This window comes from Asterias amurensis, chromosome 2 (genome assembly GCF_032118995.1).
Source record: "Asterias amurensis chromosome 2, ASM3211899v1".
Lineage (NCBI taxonomy): Eukaryota > Metazoa > Echinodermata > Asteroidea > Forcipulatida > Asteriidae > Asterias > Asterias amurensis.
In genome coordinates, this window is record NC_092649.1 from 29,447,994 (window position 1) to 29,475,351 (window position 27,358).

General features: G+C 37.4%; 1 protein-coding gene across 3 annotated transcripts; it reads right to left on the reverse strand.

Moving 5' to 3' along the window:
* Positions 1-76: 76 nt before the first annotated feature.
* Positions 77-26,888, reverse strand: LOC139933782 (telomere repeats-binding bouquet formation protein 1-like). 3 transcript variants are annotated; one of them, XM_071927986.1, is made up of 19 exons: positions 26,603-26,888; positions 21,871-21,987; positions 21,226-21,351; positions 20,646-20,777; positions 19,684-19,744; positions 18,733-18,872; positions 17,490-17,612; positions 16,005-16,163; positions 15,714-15,845; positions 15,020-15,145; positions 12,592-12,788; positions 12,055-12,189; positions 11,327-11,461; positions 10,448-10,502; positions 9,695-9,748; positions 9,015-9,164; positions 7,597-7,763; positions 5,925-6,122; positions 77-3,431 (listed from the first exon to the last, which is right to left on the reverse strand). In XM_071927986.1, exons 1-19 carry the CDS (start codon positions 26,661-26,663, stop codon positions 3,330-3,332), a joined length of 2,370 nt encoding a protein of 789 aa, XP_071784087.1. In that variant the 5' UTR covers positions 26,664-26,888; the 3' UTR covers positions 77-3,329. The 3 variants fall into 3 exon arrangements, with proteins under 3 accessions (XP_071784087.1, XP_071784089.1, XP_071784088.1); XM_071927988.1 differs by lacking the exon at positions 16,005-16,163; XM_071927987.1 differs by lacking the exon at positions 9,015-9,164.
* Positions 26,889-27,358: the final 470 nt, after the last annotated feature.

The following is a 27,358-nucleotide window of genomic DNA, read 5'->3' on the forward strand; positions in this document are numbered from 1 at the left end:
GCTTTGTTGTAAAACCTTATAAAAGAAATCGAGGAACCATGAGGGATGTTGATAGAAAAAAAGTTGGCTATGTACCTCAATATAACCTTTATATTTATTTTTGTTTGAATGTTTTTCCGCCTTTGTAAGTAATGTTTTGTACAAAGTAGGCGCCCATGTATAAAGACTGACATTGATCAGAAAGATCATATTTGGTTCTTTTCTTAATTTAACAGGAACTCTCAATTATTTAGAATAACTAAATACCAGTACTATTGTCTAGTGATGTAATTTTAAGCCATGAAGGCATAACTTATTGTAAATAAAAAAAAAAATGTTACTGAGGTTTAAGCTGTTATACTCCCTGAATCAAAGTGAACACATTAAAAACATACTTTACAGCTGACTCCAAATATGACCTTATATTTTTCTAAATTTGTGGTCTGCTTTTTTTTGTTAAAAACTAGAAGTTTTGAACAAATACATTGTTCTCCAAACTTATGTATGCTACATGTGTAATTACACTTCACTACTTTGTGGCTCTGGCCAGCATTTTTAAGAATTGAATGTACATGTAGGCCTGAATGTTCCAGCCATGTCAATATAACTCCCTCCCCCCCCCCCCCAAAAAAAAAAAAAAGAAAAGTATATTGGACTATCTCTGTCCAGATATGCCTAATTTGTGTAACTATTTATTTGTAACTATGCTTTTTATCATGTTTTCACCTTTCTATTGTAAATTAATACCCCAAATACCCGAAGTACCTGAGCTATATTTAAAAATGTATCAATTTTCGTAGCTTTGAGTATTAAGTAATCAGTAATTCATATGGATTTTTAATGACAGTGGACACTATTGGTAATTGTCAAAGACTAGTCTTCACAGTTGGGGTATCTCAACATATACATAAAATAACAAACCTGTGAAAATTTGAGCTCAATCGATCGTCGAATTTGCGAGATAATAATGAAAGAAAAAACACCCTTGTCACACGAAGTTGTGTGCTTTCTGATGCTTGATTTCGAGACCTCAAATTCTAAACTTGAGGTCTCGAAATCAACCTCGTGGAAAATTACTTCTTTCTTGAAAACTACATCACTTCAGAGGGGGCTGTTTCTCACAATGTTTTATACCATCTATCTCTCCCCATTACTTGTAATCAAGAACGATTTTATGATGATAAATATTTTGAGTAATTACCAATAGTGTCCACTGCCTTTAAGTAACTTGTTTGAATTTATTATGTTTAGGGTTTTTCAGGGAAGAGTCTTTCAAAATAAATGAGGGGTTAGCACAAGAAAAACTGTTTATCAATGTGTATGTCCTTTTCATGTCTTGATATACACTTGTTATTTTTTTTAAATAAATATACCTTCAAAATTAAAACAAACTTATTTTTTGTTTTTGTCTGTGTGGGTTTTGAGAGGGATAAGTGGGCCACCAGGAGTGTTTGCTCTAGTGAATATTGCAACATTTGAAGTCATTATAACAAGATTTCAACTAAATGTTATGCAGTCCCACTACTCAGGGGCGTGTTTTGGCGACCAAGACCGAAACAGTTTCCCAAGAGCTGCGCAAAAAACAAATCAGTTACTCGAAAAAGTTCACAATTTTATAGGTACATTTCTGGAAAATTTGTGGCCTGAAATCTATTCATTCTATCTTAACTTATTTTCTTTTCAAAATAATTCTATTGATGTTTTTCGCTATTTTTTTTATCTGCCATCTTAAAACCAAGCCTAACCGAGCCAAAAAGTTTTTGGTTTGGTCAAAACAGCCGCGATCATACATGTATGTGTTTCTGGTTGGGGTCGCCAAAACGCACCCCAGAGTATCTCATACAAATTTTAACAAGGTAAATATATATTAATATTTTCAAAAACTTTGAGAAGATAACACTGTACTTTTACAGAAACCAATGTTTCAACAAATAAAGAGATCTTTGCTTAGAAGTTATTAAAAATGATTAGATCAATGAATACAAACAAACTAATCAAACCTTTAAAATGCAATTAGTTTACAAACAAAATCAGTTGGAATTTAACTTAACTGTAATTTAGAAATATAATATATTATGAAAGCTTTATTTTTAATTTATCTTAAAAATTGTCTGGTTTTAGGGCAGATATTTGAATGGTGACGTCGTGTTCAATATGGTCTATTCTGCCACCCAATCTTTCTTCAGACCACGGATTAGAGTACGTTTAATCCAACAGATCCAATAATCATTACGAATGATTGTGTACCTATTTGACACCCATCTAGAAATACCGTAATTTCCTGCAGATAAGACGCTCGGCGAACAAGACACGGGACCCCAAATCACGGGAAAAAATATTTAACGTCCAACGTATAAGGTGCACTGCCGGACGTGATGCAACAAGACAACTAATGCTCGCTTGCTGTATCACAAATTCGTATTACTTTAGTATGATCCCATTCATAATAATGCACTGCAATTTTGTTATCACGATGATAAAGAAACATCGCTTCTACTTTGTTACGTTTTTTCAACTTTGTTTTAATTTTTTAACATTTATTTTTAATAATACTAGCGGGCAGCAGCATGGCAGTGATAGCTCTTTGGTCTGTTCGTTTGTCAAAGCTTGTTAAAAGATTAATTATCCTGGAAGAAATAAAGGTATTATTTTACATTCATAAATACCTCAGACAGTTTTGCTATTCCTATTGGTGGAGAATGCATCACGTGGGGGTGTTTAAACGGTTGATAATAACCAGCCTGAACTGTTCATAACCAGGGTTTTTTACGCTGTCGGTGAGTTGCCCGCGCTGCTGTTTAAGAACGCATCACTACCCTTTTATTCCCTTTTAGTATAAATGAACTCAATCTTTATCAGACAAGGGGTTTCGAGAGACAAGATGCAGTGATTTTTGTTTACCTTTGAGAGTCAGATTACCTTTGAGAGTCGAATAAGACACAGCTTATCCGCATGAAATTACGGCAAGTAAATTTCCAGAAGATTGCAGGGCTTGAAGCTCATAAAGTTCACTGGTGTAGAATATATTTAACAAGACCAGAGTCATAATGAGTCACACCTTTCTACAAAGCTCAATATCTAACTGTTTTCCTTTAGATACTCAATTGAATGGAAAAAAAAATATTTGAAAGACTTCCTCCAAGTCAAAACTTGAACATCATGCATGTTGTTTTACATACACAGTGAGGTACTATCACTCAAACGAGGAAAAAAAAAAAAAAAAAAAAGACTCTCAAACATTGTTCGGTCACAAGTTTACTGACTTAATCCGAATGCTAAAATAAATGGCCTTGGGCCTGTGGCCCGTTTAAAAATATGCGTTGCTATCCTTTGGTAACTCTGAAGGGATCTCAACGACGCCATGTAGAGTCAATGCTCTGCTTCCCTTTTTTGCCTGAAGGTGATGGAGTCTTCTTGCTCAGTGTGCTTACTCCAGCAGAATTCGTACTAGCCTTAAAACGAGTAAATGAAACAAACTTGGGTGGAACACAAACTCACCACTGTCCCTAACAAATATTTGTTAATCTCACACCTCTTCGAGGACCACAAACCTCACTAGGTTGCATATTATATCAAAATACACAAAGTTTTAAACTCTGGCATTACCACAAAGCCCATGTGACTTTATCTTTAGCATGCCAAGTTTCAAATCATAATCATGTACATGTCGTTACTGCGTCATTACTGTGAACCATACTAGATTGTATCTCCACCATGCCAAGTTTCAAATCATAATCATGTACATGTCGTTACTGCGTCATTACTGCGAACCATACTAGATTGTATCTCCACCATGCAAAGTTTCAAACCATAATCATGTACATGTTGTTACTGCGTCATTACTGTGAACCATCCTAGATTGTATCTCCACCATGCAAAGTTCCAAATCCTACTCATGTACATGTTGTTTCTGCGTCATTACTGCGAAGCATACTACTAGATAGTATCTCCACCATCAGTCATGCAAAGTTCCAAATCCTACTCATGTACATGGTGTCACTGTAAACCATACAAAATTGCATCTCCACCATGCAACGTTTCAAGTCCTACTCATGTACATAGTGTCACTGCAAACCTTACTAGATTGTGTCTCCACCATGCAAAGTTTCACATTACGCAACGACCATGATTTTACTGCAAACCATACTAGATTGTATCTCCACCATGCAAAGTTTCAAATCCTACTCATGTACATGGTGTTACTGCAAACCTTAGGTGCCTTGTCAAAACCTCCAAGCCGTTCCATTCCGCGTGCATTCTGCAGGAGTCCACAAATTCTTGTAACAAAACAGATCCACGGCCAGGTCGGCTCATTTACTTGTAAATAAACATGAATATTCCGGCGGCTCCGCAAAGCGACTGGTCGGCTATTACGAGGTCAAGTTTATTTAAACATCCATTGCATGATTACCAAAGCGGCTCTGCAGACTTGCTGACCAGCGGAACCGCTGAGTAACGCAGGTGGTTAGCAATGGCTTTACTTCTGTAGAGCAAAATGCGAAGTGAGGGTGGATGTGTTACTAAAAGCCATTTTTTCAATGTGTGATTTTTAAGACTGGTCATCACATGACCGGTCTAGCAGGATGTTTAAGCTGATCTGACTCTGTTCTGTATACATGCACATAAATTGTAACTATGTTAAGCCATGGGTCCTAGCTCCTAGCATGGTTCAGCTAGCTCTATAGCAATTTAAAACATCATTTCTCTGTGATTACAATAATCACGCCGTGTTTCATAGTGTCTCGCCAACAAACTTGACTTCCTAAACAATGAATCGTAGCCTACTCCCATTACCATGCATCGATCACATTATCAATGACCCATCCACAGCGTACTGTGCAAAATGACTGCTAACTGCAGTTCATCCTAAATACAATTAAAAAACACCAAATGCTTATGGCCAATGTGTAAAGAGTTATCCATTGTGTACATGCACAAATGTTTTAGTTCGGCCTCTGGCCGAGAAAACCTTCTTTTTTTTAACTGTGAATAAACCATTTCAAATCAAATCAAATCAGACAATTGAAATGCAGCAACAACAACAAAAGCGCAAAATTGATACAATATTAAACTTGCATGAATTTGAGTGGCAAATATTTGACATCAAGTAAAACTTGACTTTTTTAAATTTTTAGTAAGCAATTTATTTGGTGATGATTACTCATAAAGTGGTGAACGTTATGCTTTTCAAAAATACAAGCCAGTTCTGTACCTCTTGAATGCCTGTTGGTCTGATGTCTTTTTTAGATATCAGTGGCATCCAGAATGATTTTACAACTGCAATAACAGGGATGCTTCTTGCAAGCATTGGCAAGCATTGGATGCCTCTGGAATGTTGAGTTTCAAAGTTGCCGGTTTGGTTGACTATAGTGTTTAAACATGTAGCGGGCAATTATCACATGAGCAGGAGGGTCAGCTGGCACACCCAACATGCATGGTGTAATGGTCTTGTCAGTGCGGCCTGTCCGCTTCCAGGACGATGGTATTCACAAGTTGAAAAAGTATTATTCTGGGGAGAGCAAGGCTGGTCCGTGTCCAAGCCGCTGATATTCATGACCTGAAAACTTACAACTTGTTTATTCATGAGACTTATTGTTATACCAACAACAGCGCCCGTCATGGATAGCTCATTAAACCTCGCCGCGCTTCAACGCACATGGTCGTTCTTCAGCAGACTGTCCAAAGTCCTCAGCAACGGCGGTATTTGCTGTCCAGCCCGCAACTTGTCTGCGGAGGAACGCTCGGGAAGTCTTGACAAGGCGCCTTACTACATTGTATTCTAGCCATACTAAGTTTCAAATCCAGTTTACGAATTGAGTATCAAAAACTAAAGCAGTCGGGTCACATTGCCAAATCCATTGACTAGCACACAAACATTTTATGCGACAAAAGGAAGGCTACCCTAAAATGCAAAAAGTATACATTGCCATAACATATCTACATACCTGCATCTTTCTGTACTTGTCTTTAAGGTCCACACAGGTCCGTCCTGGTAGAAACTCGTAGGTCCAGAGAATGCTGTTCCAATTCTTGCCTTTCTTGGCAACACCATGCTTGAGATTCATAACTTCCTCTTCTGTGAAGTTTTGACGCTTTCGTCTTGTTGGAGTACATGTGGATGATGAGGGTGATGACCATTTTGGCTGTTGACAACAATGAGTTTTAATCAATAAACTGCAATGAATCTCCCAACCAGAAATGCAAGATTTTTTTAAGTCCTTAAATTCTGGTCCTCCACTTGTGTCAACCTTTGCACAGGCCTATTGCATAGCAATTAGTAAAAATTAAAGTGAACATTTACGGTCAATATTACGGCTAAGTAGCTCAACAAGCAGAGCGCCACTGTGCTAAAACATAGGTTGCTTTTTCAACCTAAAAATAAACATTTACCCAGTTTCCCTTGTGGTTTACTGCTTGATCATTAAAACAATAAGTTCATCCCCCGTAATGTGATCCCTGTGCTGCCACTTCCCAGGCTGTATTAAGACTTGGGTGTGATCCCTGGCAGTTACAGGCTTCTGACTGGCTTACAAAGCAAATATATTGACCATTGGTAGTTGCAAAGTAGCCCTGGCGGTCTTACACTTTCGTATTATCCTACAGTGAAGTCCTGGATATCAAGGTCCATTTCTGGGGCGGAAAAAATTCAAAGCTTCATAACTCAAATCTTACCTGCAAGAAGCCACTAATTTCAACAGATTCACATTCCATGGCAACATACTCTTTTCTGCAGTGGGTTTTGGTGGCCATATATTCTTAACAAATCCGTCATTTTCGTGAAATAATGCAGTTCGAAATGTTAAAGAAATCCCGTTTTTGATCGTATTCTCACAGTCTGCAGTCATCATGTCTGCAGTGCGTGCGCAATACGCACGACGCACATATCTTACGATGAGTTTGCGTTTTAATGACAAGATATAGTGACCAAGAATTAGGCGCCTCTTGCATCTTACGTCTTGCACGCGGATGTATAAAAGTACGCACGGCAGCATGACTGGGAGAATGCGATCAAAATGGGAATTTTGTATTGTTGGGAGCTGCATTGTTTCACAAAAATGATGGATTTGTGAGGAATATATGACGACTAAAACCCACCGCAAAAAAAATGTATGCTGCCATGGAATGTGAATCTGTTGAGATTTGTGGCTTCTTGCAGGTAAGATTTGAGTTATGAAGCTTTGACAATTTCCCACCCCAGAAACGGGCCCTAATATGTAGGACTCTGTATCTGTGCACAGAGGAAGAGTCCTGTATAGGGGTAAGTTAGTTGGTAGAGTGCTGGAACAAATAACTGGATAAGCAGGCTAAATCCAACTCTAGTCAATTATGCTTTGTTCAACCCAAAATTGAAATTGACAGGAAACTTACACACACACATAAAAAAAAACAGGGAAGAAATACAAAACTTCTTAAGTTGTACAAACTTCAATTAACAATTGTTATGTTATTAGTGATGCCTGTGAATTTGTTTCCACAAAAAAGTGTAGGTTAAAACACCAATAATATTATAAGATTAATTGATAAAAACATGCCCTGAAGTAAGAATGTGTTTAGCCAAAAGACATATCTATATCAGAAGGTTTGACAAATGAAAATAAATGTAAAAAATGTTCTTACAGCTTCTTGCTTGCATCGCCTTTCTAAGCTCTTGTGTAAAGTAGGGGTGGTGGCATGTGGGCATCGTTTAGTTCTCCCTGCAGTACGAACCCTTCTTGACAAGGAGGTGCACGTAGAATTTGTATCTGCAGAGGTGTTTGCCTTACTTTCAGGGGAGGAATCTAAACCTATAACAAATCACAAGGAAATAAAGAAACAACCCGTTTAAATTTACATGTTGTCTGTAGCACTAACTACATCATTTTGACTCAAAATATCAGACCGTCATCAAGCCTACGCTCCAACACTTATTATGCTAAACCGCACAAGTCGTACATACACAATTAAACATTAATCTTGAACACGTTGTACATGCTCATATTTTTGCGCTAATACATATATTCCCATCTTTGTTTTTAGCATTAGGGTACACATCAATTAACAGGAATCATGTTGAGAAAAATACTAACATTAATCATATTATTTATTACAGTTGTATGGTATAGAATCAAACCCAAGATAAAAATCTGAGTTAAGACTACAGAGAATGAAATAGTTTGCCCATTCCTTGAAGTCTCTTACGGTACAGTTTACAGCAAAATATGACAGGTTCTACAAAAATGAGTCGCTTGACGCACAACCCACTCTCCAGTACAGGGCTGTTGAGTGATGGGAGGGTGAAATGCTTCTTTAGGGTCTATATTTTCACATTTTCTGGAAAAAAGACTTTGTTTTTGATCAATGAAGGTAAATAAAAAATGTACTTTCTATTCATCCCATATACATCAATGGTTGATGTATTTAATTAAACTGGCTGTTTCGGCAGTGCGGCTATTTTCAGACTGTGACATATTCTTTTTTTTTCAAAAGGTCATAACTTTTAAACCAAATATCACACAAGTGTGTAAGATATCTCAAAATGAAGCTTGTTGTACGATCTTTTCAGCGATGTGTAAAACCCAATAAATCAATTGTACCCCTTGTGACTCATTTTTGCAGAGCCCATCACAAATTTGATTCACAGTCAGACCCGATTGATATTGGAAGTGTTATTTGACTTTTGGTTGTCTTCCATTTTGTCCTAGTATATGTATAGACCCATTGCACAACGTGAAGCACACTTGTACGCGCATCTCTCTGGGGTCAAAACATGCACAAAAGGATGGTACACATGTTTACACGCCCATTGGTGCGTAAACACGAGTACCATCCTTTGGAGTATGTTTTGACCCGAAGAGACTTAGTGTCTTTATTCTCCTGAATACGAGCAGAGAATGTTGTTCGAAACATCATGACCAAACTGGCTCTTTTCACAGCCAACACTCCCTCAAAAGAGATTTTACACATGTTTGTACCCGCAAGCCTACTATTTATTTTTATACTTATAGTTACTGTTAGACTTGGTGCGCTTTGCAACTGTGCAATTGGTCTATACTCACTGTGTTTCTGAATCAACCGTCCTCGTTGTACTTCTTTTTTTATCCTTCTCTGGAGGTCTTGATGTTCAAAACATGTGTGTATACTCTTCTCAAGAGTGTATATGTAGTTCTGACTGTGCAACAATGGTCCGTTGATCGGCGGGGCACAGCCTGCTCAAAAGGAACACACAGCTTTAGTTTCTTCACTTGCTCATGGAGGGGAGAAATATATTAGAAAATTTACAGGCTCCGGCCTACTAAGATGGGAATCTAACCCAGGAAATCCATCTTCCATAGAGCCGCTACACCATCAAGTTGTAAGTGGCCAGTTTGAATTCTGTAATTGGGCACCAAGAACAATTTAATACTGTAGATGTCATAATAGCTATTGTGACAAGAACGTTATTATTTTGTTTTTTCTTTTACATTGATGTGTATTACAGACCTGGAATATTAAGGGGGTAAAGTCATTTTCATTTAGCAAAGGGCACTTGAATTCCATCGGAAAATCTTAAAAGTCTATGAAAAACTGTTGTATGGGCACCAAGGCCACGACCAAGACCAGGGACAATAAAAGCCAAGGCCTCCAAGTGATTCCATGTCTTTTAATACGCCCTGAATTAGAGATCAAGGAGGTTTAAGTTAGTAATAACGGTTAGAACAAATCATAGTTCAATAAGTGTTGTAAGCTTTATACAAACCTGGGCATTCTGGTAAGGGGTGGAGGATCACTGAACAACTTGCAGTCCTTTTACCTAAAAAATGATTAAATAATCAAAGTGCAAGGTCATTATTAGGCATTCAACTTTGGGTCCTGTTTCATGGCTCAGTACGAGCTAGGCTTACCACAACAGGCAAGAAATTTTAAGGAGGCAAGGCCATTTTCATTTAGCATAGGGACTTGAATTCAAATCACTTTGAGAGCCACTGCTTTGATGTGACGTAACTTCACTGGAAGTTTGTGTAATCTTCGGCTGAGTCAACTCCGAAACTAGTCTTGAGTAAGAAGATGCATTATGAACTGAATGCTTCCGTAAAAAACTGTCATTGCTTCGATGAGCTGGCAAATCTCGCTATCCAACTCCATCTCGTTGTATTCGGGATTTTGTGCGAAGTTAGGCGCTATGTCATTCACAATGGGTAGTGTCTCAACCTTCTTGAATGCCTTTGGAACCTGTCTTAATTGTGTGACAGGTGCTGTAGGGACTCTGAACATGACGTTTTTCTAAGTCAATGCAGACTTTTCATCTCTATTCTGACTCTTCTTTTTATTTGGTCCTGCTGATCTGACACAACCAGTAGTTCGGTTAACCCTACGTAACTTTTCGGAAGAACTACTTGCACCACTTTGTACAAATTAGGATTGCCAAATGCTTTATTTACAGTTTGATACATGGACTGCTGGCTGTTGATTTGTTTCTTTTCTTGGTCAGCTGGGATTAAATGCTTCATACCTTGGTTGCTGACAGAACCGCACGGTTCGGAGGGAATCTCATCGGGTACAGGGTCCTGCAATGAAAAGTGTTTCAAAGTGTCACAAACACAAACAGCTAGCTAATGTTTTCAAGGCAAAACATACTTTTGTTATTTGGAATCTTTTGTTAAAACCTAACTAAATTTAGGCCTAGATCTATAATCATATAATATAACCCGTAGAAATCTGAGTGAACCAATCAACAAACTAAGTCTGCAGTTGATATGCAAAGTCCATCTCAAGTTATCAAAAAAAGAAACAATTGTTGTTTTAGCCGCAATGACCTCGACATTGTGACCAAAGGGGATCAAGAACCGCCGGCTTCTGGGAGGTATCCAATGAGCAATTCACACACCAAGTTTTAAGTTGACATTTCAGTTATAATTCGAGTTATAATTTGCATGCACGCCCACACACATGCTTGTACATGCCTGCAACCGCGAACCTGCCAATATTGTTCCTCTTTTGTTCATACCTTAACTTTTTTGCAACAGCTCCCATTGGTTTTGTACACATTTTCCAAATCTGGACCTTTCCTGAACCTGTGGACCCTATTGTCATTTTTTGTTATAGGTCCCTGGTTTGAATGTGTATACCTATTACACACACAAACCTTTTTTAATTTGTACTATATGGTCAGTGCCATTAGTTGGATGAGAAAAAAAACCAATAAAATAACACTAAATGTGACAGAAAGGTCAAAATATTATCAGCATTTCACAAATCTGGCAAAGTTTAACTTAGAAAATAGTATAAGCTGTTGCAAACTGCTTACCAGCCAAAAGGACCTATAGTATAAATGCAAACGATAATAAATTGCCTGACGTTTTGACCTTTAACTGAAAGATTTGATTTTCACCTCTTGAAGCTGCTGCACTCCTAACTCTCTGAAAGACTCTGCATTTGAAACCTGGGAGTGGGAGGATGGTCTGAGCTTGTTGGAGCTTGTTGTCTTTCCTTTAGCTGTGTGAACTACATCAACAGATGTACAAGTCTAAAATGATATCAATACGTGAAAAGAGAACTTACAAAAGAAACTGCAAACGTGGTTTTCAATAGGTCTATCTATATTTGCAACAAACACAAACAGCTAGCTAATGTTTTCAAGGCAAAACATACTTTTGTTATTTGGAATCGTTTTTTTTTTTCACCTGAACTAAATCTAGGCCTAGATATATAAGAATATAATTTAACCTGTAGAAATTTTATTTAATTTTTAACAGTGGTGTAGCTTTTATGTGATATCACTGAAAATTTGCAGCGATCATGTCCACAAAGAAAGAATAATCTATAAATTTCAATGATAATAAATAAAAACAGCAACCAAGCACCCATCCATGAAACGTGCTCCTGGGTGCTGATCCAAATACATACAGGTATAAAATAAAACCTTAGAACCAATAGAACACCAAATGTGACAAAATGGGCAAAATATTATCAGCATTTCACAAATCTGGCAAAAATTTAACTTAAAAATAGAATGAGCTGTTGCAAACTGCTTACCAGCCAAACTGATCTATAGTATAAATGCAAACAATATTCAATTGCCTGACGTTTTGACCTTTAACTGAAAGATTTGACTTTCACCTCTTGAAGCTGCTGCTCTCCTAACTCTCTGAAAGACTCTGCATCTGAAACCTGGGAGTGGGAGGATGGTCTGAGCTTGTTGCAGTTCGTTGTCTTCACTTTAGCTGTGTGAACTACATCAACAGATGTACAAGTCTAAAATGATATCAATACGTGAAAAGAGAACTTACAAAAGAAACTGCAAGAGTGGTTTTCAATAGGTCTATCTATATTTGCGGTTGACGATCTTCCCTTTCCATGACAACCCATTTTCTTACTCTTCTAATTGCCGTAACCAAACCATAATAGTGTTTGCCCCTTTTCAGTGATCTGCCATCAGGACAATTCAGCTTGTGATTTCACTGGTCCGTCATCTTGTCACCTTTTTCTTTCATTATTATCTCGCAAGTTCGATGACAGATTGAGCTCAAATTTTCACAGGTTTGTTATTTTATGCATATGTTGAGAAACACCAACTGTGAAGGCTAGTCTTTGACAATTACCAATAGTGTCCACTGCCTTTAAGGAACTTCAATCAATTATTACAGGAAGGCCTACCTTTTCCTGATCAAGAATTTGAACTCCACAGATCCCATCTCTATTTGTCTGTGTAGGCCCATTATTCTTTCCGGTGACCACTGCCTCCTCCAGCATACTTCTACTAAGTCTCACAATATTTCTCTTCTCAGTCTTCTTTTTCATTGATGTCAACACTTCAGATCTTTTGATCTGGCACTCCTCTTCCAAACGCGAAACTACAGAAATGGAAAATATCACTTAAGTTACAGGCTATCACAGGTTTTTCAAAGTTGTTTTGGGGTGTGAATATCACTGTGTACACATCAGCTAACTGTTGTATGGCTTCTGATTGGCACCCCCCCCCCCCCTCCCCACAACAAAGATACTGACAAAATGGAGAGACCACCAAGAGCTAGATAGCTCAGTTGGTAGAGGGCCAGCCATTATTTAATTCGGAGGTCGTGAGTTCAAATCCCGCTCTTGTCAATTTTGTTTTTGAAAAATATTTATCACTTAGATTTTCCATTGAGCTGTATAAAGATGTGTGCAGGAAGTGCATGCTCTGTGGTTTTCTTTGTACACATGTGACTCCCATGGGTGAACACCACATCACTGTTAGGCATTGTTAGACATGACACAAATCTGTTCTGCTCAAAAGGTACAAGTAGGTACTTAACAGGAATTATTGCCCCATGCCAAAGTGTGTGGGTAACCATGTGTAACCAGCAGCCTATTATCCTAGATTACAGTTATCCTGATGGGGTCAACAGATGACCACAGTTAAATGGGGCTCATAATTGGCTTGTTAGAATCCAATTAGCAGGTTATTCCCCTTGCTTGAGGGATAATCTCTGACAGTTAAAGTCATAAAGGCTCAATGGGTGTTCAACATGTGGGCCTCCAACCATATCTACAATACACACTCAGCATTCACAAAAGGAAATACCAGTAGACTCTGAAACCTTCTTAGAAGTTTTTTTTATGACACTGAACAGACTGGTCACTGTAGGATTTGAAACTCTGCATGGTGGAATTACAATCAAGTGAGGTTTGTAAAGAAACCAAGTAGGCCTACATTATCTCTCTTAATGAGTTGAGGTGATTCTGTGGTTTGAGAACTCAGCAGTTTCAATTTGGATGTTCTGATCATTGTTTAAAATCCATACTGATCAATCTGTTGAACCTTTGAAACACGGGTTCTTCTGAGAACCACCACAACTCATATGGAGAGATTATATGGTGTCTCCAAACCTCACAAGACTGATGTCCAATGAGCCCTGCCAGTCCTCCACCATAGATTCACTTCCTTGCTCATTTTGGGGCAACAACACATGAGCCCTTGCATGTGCATGCAATCAAAGAAGGTACTCTTAGTGTACAAAATGACAAGCAGGGGTCGATTTCACAAAGAGTTAGGACTAGTCCTGCGAGATATACAAATTGCATGGATAGTCCTAAGCTAGGACGAGTAACTAGTCCTAACTCGAGATAAGACTAGTCCTAACTCTTTGTGAAATCCACCCCAGGGCTTACAAATTGCTCTAATTTTGAAGCCGAGAAATGTATGTTTTTCTATAAAATAAGCATATACAATCCTTACAAATAACCACCAGTTAGCTGATGTAAAAAATCTAAAAAAACAAATGTCTTTCCATGATTAAAGAAGTTAAGAGCTAGCCGAAATTCTTAATTTTTAGCAGGACTGAAGTTTGGTGAACTGGTATTACCTGCAAAGTTGCCAACATTTGCATGTTGTTATCAGTGAGATTGTGTACAACAGTCAAGGAAATATTTAAAATTACATTCAACATAGTAGGGAAAAGGTTTACACAATCCGTGAGTTTTTAAAATGTGTGTCTTCAGAACGTGGAAAGATTGGTTGCTTTTCAAAGAGCTTTCTTCAGAATCAAGGAGAGTTGGCAGCTCTGTGGATGAATGGTGTAATTACCAATGATACAAAGCTTGGGCGATATCTCCATATAATCAAAAATTGCGATACCATTTCCTAAACGATTACCGTATTGGCTTGATCTTTTGTTAATCAAATTATCGGGAAAGTGGTTTTGATCATGATTTTGTATCATGAAGTCTTCCCTAATTGAGACGTCTTGCAACCACAAAGGGCTGTTTCAACTCATGTGCATTATGGATGTTTTAGTAGTTAGCTAGAGAGGAATTGGTGGGATCTAGCTAAATATGCAGGCATGTAAGAACAGTCATGCGCAGTAGACACTTTAAAAGACACTTTATGTTTGTGTAACTGAAAGGCCCAGGTTTTCACACTCGACAGGTCCATACCTCGATTTATTAATATTTTTGTTTTAAAATTTGGCATTGTAAGACATTGGATGTTTAGACTTTAATTATAAATCGCGATATAATCAAAAATTGCAATATTTTGTTGACGATACATCGTGGGACATAAAAAGCACTGCGCCCAAGCTTAGCATGGAGACCGGTATCTTACCAATGTCTGCACAGGAACTGAGGAGATACATAGCCGCCTTGTTAAACTCTTCGTCCTTGTTTTTACTCATAATCTGAATGAGTAAGCCCAGGCCTTCATTCTCCAACAACTGCCTCTGGCTCCTTTCTGTAAATTAACACATTTCACCACCAAACATCACAGAAATCTTTAAAAAATGATCAGTCTATCAAAATAGCCAATGGAACTCTCGGAACAGCAACTTGGTTTCTAGTCCAAACACCACTGGTTTATTTACATTGTTTGATTGGGTCGATATCATAAAGTCTTTGGAGATCTATTAATAACTTATGGCTAGTCCTCAGTTAGAACAAGTAACTCCTCCTCACTCGAGATCACAACTCTTTGTGAAATTTACTCCAGGTAGTAAATCAGGGCTCGTTTTTACAAACCACTAAGAAGACCACTTAAGAAGACTTGTTAATATAACCTTAGTAATTTGTGTTGTGACATATGCTTAGCAATAAAGATTGATGCATAATCAAGATATATAGTCGGTCTAACGAAAAGACATTTATAAAAACATAATAGCCTAAGATGGAAGGTTTATCTGTACATACAGTTGTCATTAATGGAAACATTAATCCTTTAACCCTTAAGTAGAACATATTTGGGGGAAAAAGCACCCACTTAGGTTCAATGTTTAGTATGGGTTTTGCCACCATCAGTTTCTTACCGCATTTTTCTGTGAGGCGACCCAAGGTTAGAATGATGTTCACCTTGTACTCCGTATCTATGACACTCATCTCCAAAAGCTGAAGCAATAGCGGTATGACATTAAGGTTCACAAGTCTTGCGTGGTTTTGCTCTAGGAGAAAGAGAACAATAACATCTGAATTAATTGTCGTTTAACTGATTGGTCTAAATGTGGGGAGGTAAAAGGCGCTGCAAATTAACGTGAAAGCATCATAAGGCTTAGGCCTATAACTGCAAACAAGGATAACAAAAATGAAGATTTTATATTTACCACAGCCTGTGATGCACGAGACGAACAGGTTTGCTAACTGTAATGCAGCCAACACATAATCATGATGTGGATTCGTCAAGAGATTCACAATGACACCTTTCAGAAGACTAACAAGGACCTCAATGCCACCAATGATACCAAACCTGACCTGGTTACACACTGGGGTTTAAAATAATACAGTCAAGATATCATTAACAGCACCAATTCATCCCATGATGGAATGGGACAAATGGCACATTATCATCTTGCTTGATACAGCCCCAGTTGTAGTCAATAAGCCATTTGTGAGTTAGTCTTGAATAATGTCTGGTACAATGACAATTGCTTAATTAAAATGTACCACTCACATTTGAAGTCCTCAGACTATAGAGTAGGTTGCTATGTCATATGATTAGGGGCAAGCTTTTGCGTAGTTGCGTAAGAGAAGGTGAACACTACACAATTATGAATGGATGTGTATGGCACAATGGTACCAGGGTTTGCTTATCTGGAAGTTGCTATACAAAAGCTTGCCCCTTATCATGTGACATACATGTAGCAACTGTCTTTATAGTCTGAGGAATTCAAATTTAAGAGGTAACTTGTGATTAAGCATGTCATTTTACCAGACATTATTCAAATCTAACAAGCAAATGGCTTACTGATGATGATGACTAAATCATCCAAGTTGCATCACTTTGGTATATTTCTTTCAAACTGCTTACCTACCAAAATAGTTTTTGAGTTTGACGTTTCGACAAAATCGAGAAAGTCTCAGATAGGGTAAAAAGTTAGCAGCTATTATAACTATGTTAGGCCAAAATTATACACAAGATTTAAAAACAAATTAAACAGAAGTTGAGAAACGCAGTTAATAATGAGAATGATAATAAATAAAAGATCGTGGGGTGTCGTGGCCGAGCGGTTAAGAGCACCAAATTTAAACTCAGCTGATTCTGTTCAGCAGAGAGTGGGTTCGAATCCCGGTCATGACACTTGTGTCCCTGAGCAAGACACTTAACTATTATTGCTTCTCTCCACCCAGGGGTAAATGGGGACCTGTGAGGGCAGAGATGGTTCTTGTGATTGATTGAGCCGAGTAGCACTAACATGCGCCTATTCTTCATTTCAGGAGTCAAAATGTACAAAAAGAATTGACTCACAAAATGGTGGAAATGGTAAACGTGTATTGTGCAGCAGTACGTTCCACGCTGTGAAAGGGTCAATACAAGAACATCACCATTGGAGCACACTACAACATATATTAAGAATGATGCATCCAGACCCAATTGACAGGAGATGACGGGTAAAGATGGTATAACATGTCAATAAAACAAAGAGCTGACGTGAGCTGCAACCTGGCAAAATAATATCAAATTCATTGAAAAGAAACAACTACTATAAGCCCAACTGAGTGAAGAAAACAGACAGTTTGATGAAGCTGTTTTCAATGTTTGATTAAAAAAACATTCTTAGGAGAAAGCTGATGTCTTTGATAGTTCTTACCACTGTTTGCAACACTTAATGACAGGTATGAGGCCGTTTGCCGAATGATCGTTGGATCCTTTGTCTTATTAAGAAGGGCAACAGCAGTTGGGAATGTCATTGCACATAGCTGCTGATTTTCATCTGAAATGAAGCCAATGACGGGCATGTTATTGTGAAAGTCATTAAATTTGTCATATCATCTTTAATTTGTGTAATTTTAGAGGAAATACCAAGCATATCTAGGACTTATTGTCTTGGTTTGATTTGGGGTTGAATATGTGCATGCAACTCAGTTTTTGTCAATTAAAAAGGATAAAGATAAAGAAATGGACAAATGGCGAACAAGTCTATGCTTAAGGCTTTGTTCAATAGTTTGCTATGTAACAAACGGGTCATAGATTCGAAAGTACTCCAAAAATGAATGACCCAAAAAACTTATTATAGTATACTAGGTGAAAAGCGCTGCAGCTGTTGATGAACTATTTCGAGAAAGGATTCCCTTTGAAGAAATACAGATTGGACAATTCTTTAACCCAAACCATTTGAATCTGAGAAAGAAGTAATGCATGAACCGCTCTCGAATTTTTTGGTGTTTGTGTCTATCTCCAAATGATGCGGCTAGAGAAGCGGCTAGTACTTACTGTCACCTTACTAAACGTGAACAGGTTTGACGTTCGTGTGAAAACACTTTGTCATTTTTTCACCGTTTTCTCATCAATTATACACTGAATTCAACTGAACTTAGACCTATGGCTTTTATTGTATCTTTCTTTCAAAAATAACCTGAATCTTTGACTGTACCTTTATTATCTAGTTCAAAAAGTATTAACCTTGCATTTAAAAATATTTAATTTTTTTGCTGAATGAAATGACAAAGACACATCCACTTCTCTATATTCATTATTGCAAGACTGAAAAGTTGATTATTTTAAAACTCTCATTATTGATATGAGCAGCGCCAGTCACACAGGCCCCGATAACAAGAACGAAAATGATAATTATACAAATGCACGCCTTCGATTGGTTAAAATGCTCCACGCAGAATACGCCCACGCTAATTCAACCAATCGAGGGCATGCATTTGTATCGTTATCGTTTTCGTTCTCGTTATCGGGGCCTGTGTGACCGGGCCTTAAGTCTCAGTTTCAAATCAACTGTGAATTTGGTGAATGTTTTCAACCGTGCCAAAAAAACAGCACATAGTCTTGAGTAAGATTAACAAAGAGGCAACCATGTTCATCTAAAACCGAATATTTCATACCATTTTGAGGGTTATTGACACAACCGCTCAAAGCGCTTGTGACACAGGTCCACAGTTCAAGCTGATCATCTTTGGTCTGAGTCTTCATCTGACCCATCTGACCGGGTAATCTTATAGAATCAGCAGAGGGATGAAACATCCTGTATGTGGAAATTAAAGATCAAGTCAGTCAGTTTGAAAAGATTACTGTATAACCCAAGAAAAAAAAGGCAGAGTACAGATCTTTTAAAAGTGAAATATATCTCATCTCTAAATTATATAGAAAAATCCAACAAAAAGAGAACCAGATCAATCTTAGTTGAAGTGTTTAAGGATCAATCATGTCTGCAACCATCATCATAAACCCTCACATTCTGCAGGCATGAAATTACTAAGGCAACAACAAAGACCTCTGTTGCTCCTGGGCCTAATTTCACAGAGCTGCTAAGCACAAAAACTAGCTTAGCATGAAATTTCGACCTTGACAAAAACAGGCTTACCAACCAATCTTCCATTTCTTGAATACTGCTTGTTACTGGTATTCAGCTGTTGTTTGCTTATTTCCTAAAAATCACATGGAAATTTGGTTGAAAATCCTGTTTTTATCGAGAGGAAGAAATTTCATTTAAGCAAATTGTTGTGCTAAGCATCTCTGTGAAATTTGGCCCTGGTCTTGACCTTGGTGTCCCTTCAAACGTTTCATATCAACTTTGAGCTTGTACCATGGCAGTGCCTTTTGCAAAATAAAAGTGGCCTTTCCCTCTCACAGATGGAATTCCAGGCCTGATTTTGTGTACACTTTTTGTAATCAACATGTCTGGAAAATTAATATGAACTTTACTTTATAAATGATGGTACAGTAGAAATGGGTCAACACTTGCAGCCAGTTGCAGCCGATTTGTTACAAGACAATTTTGGACCACATGGCTTGTTTAACAATAGATTCCCTTAATAAAAATATATAATGCCTACCGAAACAGTGTTAAGATTGTGTGCAAACACTTCGTTTTCCTTGCAAGATTTTGTCCTTCACCTGAAATACAAAACAAATAACAATTTAACCTTGAATGAACTAGTCTATAATTTATAGCCATATTTTCGGATTATTAAAAAAAAAAAATGTTTTTAATATTTGTCGTCTCTATAAAATAAAATGCACTTAAAGGCAGTAGACACTATTGGAAATTACTCAAAATAATTATCAGCATAAAACCTCACTTGGTAATGAGTAATGGGGAGAGGTTGATGGTGAGTGAAAACAATGTGAGAAATGGTTCCATCTGAAGTGACGTAATTTTTGAGAAAAAGTTATTTTCCACAAATTTGATTTCGAGACCTCAAGTTTAGAATTTGAGGTCTCGAGATCAAGCATCTGAAAGCACACAACTTCGTGTGGCAAGGTGTTTTTTTTTCGCTTCATTATTATCGCGCAACTTCGATGACCGATTGAGTTCAAATTTTCACAGGTTTGTTATTTTATGCATACGTTGAGAACTTGAGATACACCAAGTGAGAAGACTGGTCTTTGACAATTACCAATAGTGTCTACTGTCTTTAAAGTGTTCTTTGTCCCCTTTTTGGACAAAAGTTTTTGAACAGAATATGTCTCCTCTCTGTAAAAAGTTTATGCACATTAATTTATCAACTGCACGACTTTGATAACAGGCTTAGTACCAGGAGGTCAAATAAAAGCTAAGGAACAATTTCCACATCAAAACTTACTCCTTACACTCGGACAACCTGCAAAAGCTAGATCAAGACTCATCACTTTAATAATCAACACAAACTTATTTACAATCATTTTTGGCCTTTTGCTTTTTGTTCACTCCAGCAGTAGGAAACTGGAGTGATGCTCTCTATGAATGCCCGATGATTGATTGATTATACCCCTAACATCAATCATATCCCATTAGTTCAATATATTGTCACATTACCATTGTTAGTCACCAGACAGAGAACTAGATAAGCTGCCACTCTCTTCAAGTTGTTACTGCTGTCGGTGGAGCTTAACTGGCAGTAAAGAAACTTGAATACTGCTTTTGTACAGAGTCTCTTTTGAGAGAATACTACAACCAAAAATAGAACAAAATGTACACCAATCAGTTGCTAGATCTTAATATCAGGCATGAAATTTGGCCCATTTTATCAAGTACAAGGCTGACTTTCATTTACACAAGGTGTAAGCTTTATTAGACATTTAAGGCTATTTAATCACAGTTTTTCAGAATTTTCCCACGAACAAACAAATAAACCAGAAATGTCTTCTTCATTTTTATATTTTTTTTAAACTGCACTCTCCATTTCTTTATCTTTTTAGATTGAAGAGTATCTGGTAACACTGAGTTTCTTGTATGGATGAGAACACTAAAACAAAATTGTCATTTATCAAAGTCTTATCAAATCCTCTTTTTGTTCAATTTGTCTTTTTGTAAGAACACTTCCAATTTGGTCACCAGGCAAGGATTTGTGTCTGTTTTTTAAAAATAAAATATCAATTCTATGTTTGACATTTACCATTTTTCTCACAAGCGCATCCGAGCATATACATAGCAGCAATCTTCACTGCATCTTTTCCTGTTGTAAGCAGGTCCAAGACAATGTTTATGGCTCCCGTCTCCCTACAAACCTCCTGTGCCTCCTCTGCAGGACCAAAGAAAATTACATGAATTTCAGTTGTCATTAAAAGGTAAAATTCATTCACTTCAAATCCTTTCATCTTTGATTGATGACAGCAGCAATCTTCAACAAAGGTATATTTTTTTCTGTTGTTGAGCAGTTACGGAAAGTAAACATCAATTGAAAACATTCAAAATGTGACAAATGAGACATAATTTTGTTGCTAATTGTATGAATTTTATTAAAATATTGTAATAAAATATAATCTGTTATTAAAAAAATATTCAGCAGCTCAACTGTTATTTTCAACTGAAAAATACTTGAAAAAAGTGAAATTTGCTCAAAAATTAGTCCAAGTTTTTACTCTGATTAAAACCCTCCAACTGGTAGTGATACACCATTCAAAACCATTCAAAATTCACTATTGTTTACAACCCCATTGTTTTTGTACACACATGGCAGTACCATTTAAGCAGTTTTGATGATAAGCGATACTTCCACTCAAAACTAGGTGATGTGAATTTTAACTTAGAAATTGCTTACCTGATCCAGAACACATATTAGCAATGGTGAACAGAGTGTCCCTCTGTACTTCAACATCATTCTCATGACATTGGAGACAATCTAAGAGGAGTTTTAGGTCAGTCCTAGTCTCAGTCGCTGCAACATTAAACAAAATTGGGGGTACAAAAATCAAAGTGAGTTAGAATTTCAAAGTAGGCTGTTCTGTCACTTAAGGTCCCAAACAGATCTTGTGCTGCTTGTTTAACACACTTGATTTTCTCTTTGATTTTTACCTTAGTTAATACTTAGATCTTCAAAAATCTGAATAAAGAGGAAAAAACAAAGATCTATAACTTTGGTACATTTTATGATATAGAGCTGTACCCTATTGCACATGGAGTATGGTAACAAAAGATTATGAAAATTCTGACAATTTAACAAAAAAGCTTACAGGCTACACCAGTCCTTCACTGATAAAAGTGGTAAATAGTACTACAAATGCAGAGTTTATAGGGCAAAAAAGCAACAGAACACCTTTTATTTCACCATTTTTGGAGTCAAAATTAATACAAGGTATTGACTCCTCGATGGAAATGATGGACGTGCATTGTGCCAAGGTAAATTTTTATGCAAGGCAAGGAAGGGGTCAGACAATATTATATCATCATCATCATCAAGTCGGCTCTTGTCTGACTGCAACAAAAGAACGTCAAACATCACGATCTCCCATGGCTGTCCTGATCTCAGCTGCAGATATTAACTCTATAAATATAACGATGCAACTGGTCCACATAGGTTAGCATCTGCCCACTTCGAGAGGCTACTCCATGTATGGGTTCCCAGAGAATGAGTTGGCTTGCAGCTATCTCTGGATGTCAGATGCAGTGACCAGCCAATCATAGACGCCTGAGCCCAATAGTTGTAGAAGTTGTAGAGATCTTTGCAAGGTTACCATAGAGCACCGTGTTGCTGACTTTGTCTCTACAGAACAATTCACGTCTAAAGCCATCCTCAGCATGTGAGTGTAACATCCATCAAGTTGAGCCTCTTTTGCGTTTTAGTAACTGTCCATGCCTCAGATTCAGAGCCATTGAGTAGGATGGACCCCACGGATGCACCGAATAGAGCTTGTTTGAGTCTATCCGGCATCATAGACCTCCAGATCTTCTGGAGGTTTTGGCATGCCTTCCAACCAGGTGCTTTCCTTACTCGGAAGTCCTTGCCTGTTGAGTTGATGTGAGAATGCAGGTATCGGAAGTCTTCTCTCACAGCAAGGATAGTGCCGTCCTTGGTGTTGATTTTCATATTCAGTTGATCTGCTGGCCAATCGTTTTGCACATGCTTTCTACACTGTGGAGCTTGTGCCTTTTGCATCAAATCCAAGACCAAAGCGATGTCTTCTGCAAAGTCCGCCTCTCCAACAGCACTCACCCGTCTGCTTTGCCTTCCCGCCCTTGGTGAGAGAGTGAAACCTAGTTGTAGTAGCTTCTCCCTCCCCTTGATTGCTCGCATCGAACGTAGTCTACGGCTATGACAAGTAAATAGGGTGCAAGTGTTTCCCCCTGAATTGCAGCACACCAGACGTGATCTCAAAAGATGTTCAACGCCATCTGATCTGGGCTCAGCACCCTGAGCATAGGCCTACACATCGCTGAAGTGATTGCCTGAACTATACGAGCTTGGAATTTTTGAATTTTTATGAGCTTCCCTTGCAAAAACGTGTCATATGCCTTCCAGAATTAGATAATACTAAAGGTCATCACAGCTGGGCTGGGAGATACGTCCTATCATACCTATATCGTAGGACGACTTCCAGACCTGTATTCAAGGTATCCCTAAAAGGTATCCTCTCCTTTGACAAAAACTTAGAAACATGAAAGGCTCCACTGGTTAGATGCACTTTTAAATGCAAAAAGTTTTAGGCATCTCTATAAGGTACATAAATATGTCATGATGGTGGGGCCATATCAAAACAAGTTTCATCAAACACTTTTAAATTCACAATTCACAATGATCAAATCATGTGACTGAACATTCTGCTCAGCATTCTGGGCAAAAATACAGGCTTAAAGAAGCCATCAGCCTTATATCATTTTCTAATATATCTGCAGATTTCTTTTTGTAACCCTCATTATATCCTATTATTATTAATATTAAAATTTAAATATCGGCTTGTTGATTCAATTTTCACTGTTTATTATTTATATGCTTTGCCTTTATGATAAATTTTTTAAGAAAAATAAAGACACAAAAAAATCAGATTTGAAAGCCCAGAATTATTTACACTTTGCACAGTAACAATTTATCGTGTCTTCTGATATTGGATAGGCCCTATCTCTTATAATAATGTTGGATGTCCATCTATTGTCTGATATTTATTATTAGGTCAGTCAGTTTCATCTGATGAGAAATATATTTTACTTTTTTTTTAGTCATGTCTCACTAGTGTAAGAAATCCCATCAAAGCAAAAATCCTGTAAAAAAGTCTATCTATAATCTACACACCCGACCTGCCGACTGGGCAAATGGTACCTTGAAAACAGGACAGGGAGGATTACTTTTACTTTGGATATTATGAAAACTGAGTGACATCGACACTCAGGTCTCAGTGAACAACCCATTTGGCAATGAACATTGGTGAAGTGACACTCACTTCTTGAGACTTACCAGCTTACACAGTTTAATTGTCATGTTATTGCTAATTTTAGCACTGGTTAGTCTAAAACACTAAATACTAAAAATGTTTGCTGTCTATTGTATTATTTTTAGAGGCCCTTTTTAATAGTTAAATTATTCATTCATGTATTGTTAGCCTATTCCTCTTTTAATATTATATATATTAAGTATTGTTAACTAATGTTATAATTATCTTAAAGGCAGTGGACACTATTGGTAATTACTCAAAATAATTATTAGCATAAGATTTCTTGGTATTAACGAGTAATGGGGAGAGGTTGATAGTATAAAACATTGTGAGAAACGGCTCCCTCTGAACTATTGTAGTTTTCGAGAAAGACGTAATTTTCCACGAATTTGATTTTGAGAACTCAGATTTAGAATATGAAGTCTTGAAATCAAGCATCTGAAACCATTACAACTTCGTGTGACAAGGGTGTTTTTTCTGACATTATTATCTCGCAACTTCGACGACGGATTGAGCTCAAAGTTTCACAGGTTTGTTATTTTTTAATATGCAAATGTTGAGGTACACTAACTGTGAAGACTAGTCTTTGAGTTGACAATTTGTAGTTGTACATTGTGTATCGTAGCGTCATACGTTATCGACCCTCATATTTTTTCGAACTCCAACTTTGATTCCCGTTTACCGCAAAATTGTGCAAGCTATGCAGTGACAGAAGCTATGCAGTTTACTCACGGTCTGTATTTTCATCAGGCTTAATCATGCTGAGAATAAAGTTTCCTGTCATTGGTTATGCTCAAACATTTATAAAATGATTGATTTTTGGTACAAATCACTAGTGCATTATTATGCCAACATTCAAATGAGTCAAAGACACATCATCCAACCTCAAAAGTTCAAAACAAAATTTCTATCTGCTAGATTGAGTTTCATTCTGCTTTAGTCACTAGATGGATGACGTGAGGTGGTTACTATTTGGGATTCTATGATGTGCCAATACGGGGAAAAAATTAAAATATTTTAAGTGAAAATGACAAAAACTGCATACTGTAATAAATTCCAATAAGCGTAATAAATATTAAGTCTACATTAAAGAGAAAATATCGTAGATTGGTTTCTTATCTCCTGAAACCAAACATTACTGGTCTGAAATGGGGGGAAACGGATTGTTATGAAGTGTGTGTGCTTCAAGGGGGGTGGGGTGTTTTACTTTCATGCATTATGATATGATATCTCTGGATTCTAATATAGTAGCCATAATGCCTTTAGGACAAAAATGTAATTAAATTTGTTAGGTAGGCCTAGTAATTGAATAATATTTTTGATTTATTTTGGACTAGCTTCTGAATATTCAACATGTTCAATAAAATACCAACCAATGAAAGGTGTGAAAACATATGACGTTGCTCAAATGTCGTGCATGTCAATGTCATACCGCTTTTTAGCTTTTTATGTCTTCTATGGTCACCTTGCCAGTTAGTTTAGAATTTTAGCATAGATAGGGTTAGAGGCGTCTGTCTCCTGAAAGGTCAAAACATTACCGATGCCAGCAGAGATGTAACAAGTAATTAGGGGCCTAATTAGTTCTCTGTTGGCGGGACAGACGTATCCCCATACTTTTGTTTGGGCACTGGCCTGGTGACCAGTCTTTTTTCTTTGTCTTTTTCTTCAACTCTGTGCTTTTTAACAAGTGTTCTGCGCCTCTGATCATTTTGTATGTAAGGGGCGCAATATAAATTTTAAATATTATTATTAAATATTATCATGCATTTAAACTTAAAGCACTGACTGTTAATGGCGGACTGTCTCTCGCAACGTAAAACCAAAACTTTAAAAATGTCAACACACCATGAAGTGTAAGTGTTAATGTTAAAAATTGGATAGATGATTTGAAGAAGAAAAACCTCAGTTTTTGAATGTGAACAATTTTTATGTTAGTGTTATCCTGACACCAGGAATGATACTAACCAGTAGGCTAACTGACAGTTCGTGTTTTTTACAAACCCTTTCATCCATGACCATGTCTTTACATTTAACAACATCACTCTAGCTAGTTTAAAATTTTACTTGAATAGTCTTGATACAGTCAGGATAGATAGTGGATAATCTGATAATGTAGTTCTCACTTACTTTTTTCTTCTAGTTCTAAATCTACCATGTCTACGTCGTCATCATCATTGGCGCTGGCCATGTTTTCTTTTTGGGTTGGAAGTAAAAAACAGAAATCTTGTGTTGGCAAGTTCAACCTTGTTAAAAAGTTGTTTAAACCGTTCCGAAACTTTCTACGATGTGTCACTCAAGAAAACATTGCACAGAACATCAGCAGCACACCACAGCCGGAGACAGGAATAAGTTTGCATGCCCGAAATGCAAACAATTATTTGTCGCAAAAAAAACGACGGACGTCCTGCCACCACACTTCTCGTGCGCGCAGACGACCAAGAGAGTAAGCCTCGCTCACTATTAGAAAAATACGTTGTGTAGTTTTTTATCTAATTGTTGTTTGTGTGTTTTCTTAAATTAAAAAAATAATATAACTGAGTAATATAAATGTTTTTTTCTGCAAGATTTATGTTAAAACTATTTAAAATAAACTACACAAAAAAACAAGACGGTTGTTTGATTGGGAGGAAATAAAGTATTGATTGATTGACAACTCTCGATCGACTCGATACCGTAGGGGGGGAGGGGAGCCTCGTGTGTAATATAAGGCCGTGTCCGAAACGACGACTTCGGCTACAGCTACGTCTAGATCAGCGCGTCTACCAGTGTTGAAGAATAGGCAGACGCGCGCGATCTAGCCGTAGCTGTAGCCGAAGTCGCCGTTTCGGACACGGCCTAACTCTATGGTAAAATTGCATACGGAAGTCACTGCAAAAATGATTG

Excerpts from the sequence above, each read along its gene's own strand:
- LOC139933782 (XM_071927986.1), bottom strand. The coding sequence starts at position 26,663 with ATGGCCAGCGCCAATGATGATGACGACGTAGACATGGTAGATTTAGAA. Across the intron at positions 20,778-21,225 it reads ATGCGCTTGTGAGAAAAATG|TATTCTCTCAAAAGAGACTC; the intron begins GTAAATGTCAAA and ends TTTTGGTTGTAG. Across the intron at positions 6,123-7,596 it reads GGCGATGCAAGCAAGAAGCT|CCAAAATGGTCATCACCCTC; the intron begins GTAAGAACATTT and ends TGTTGTCAACAG.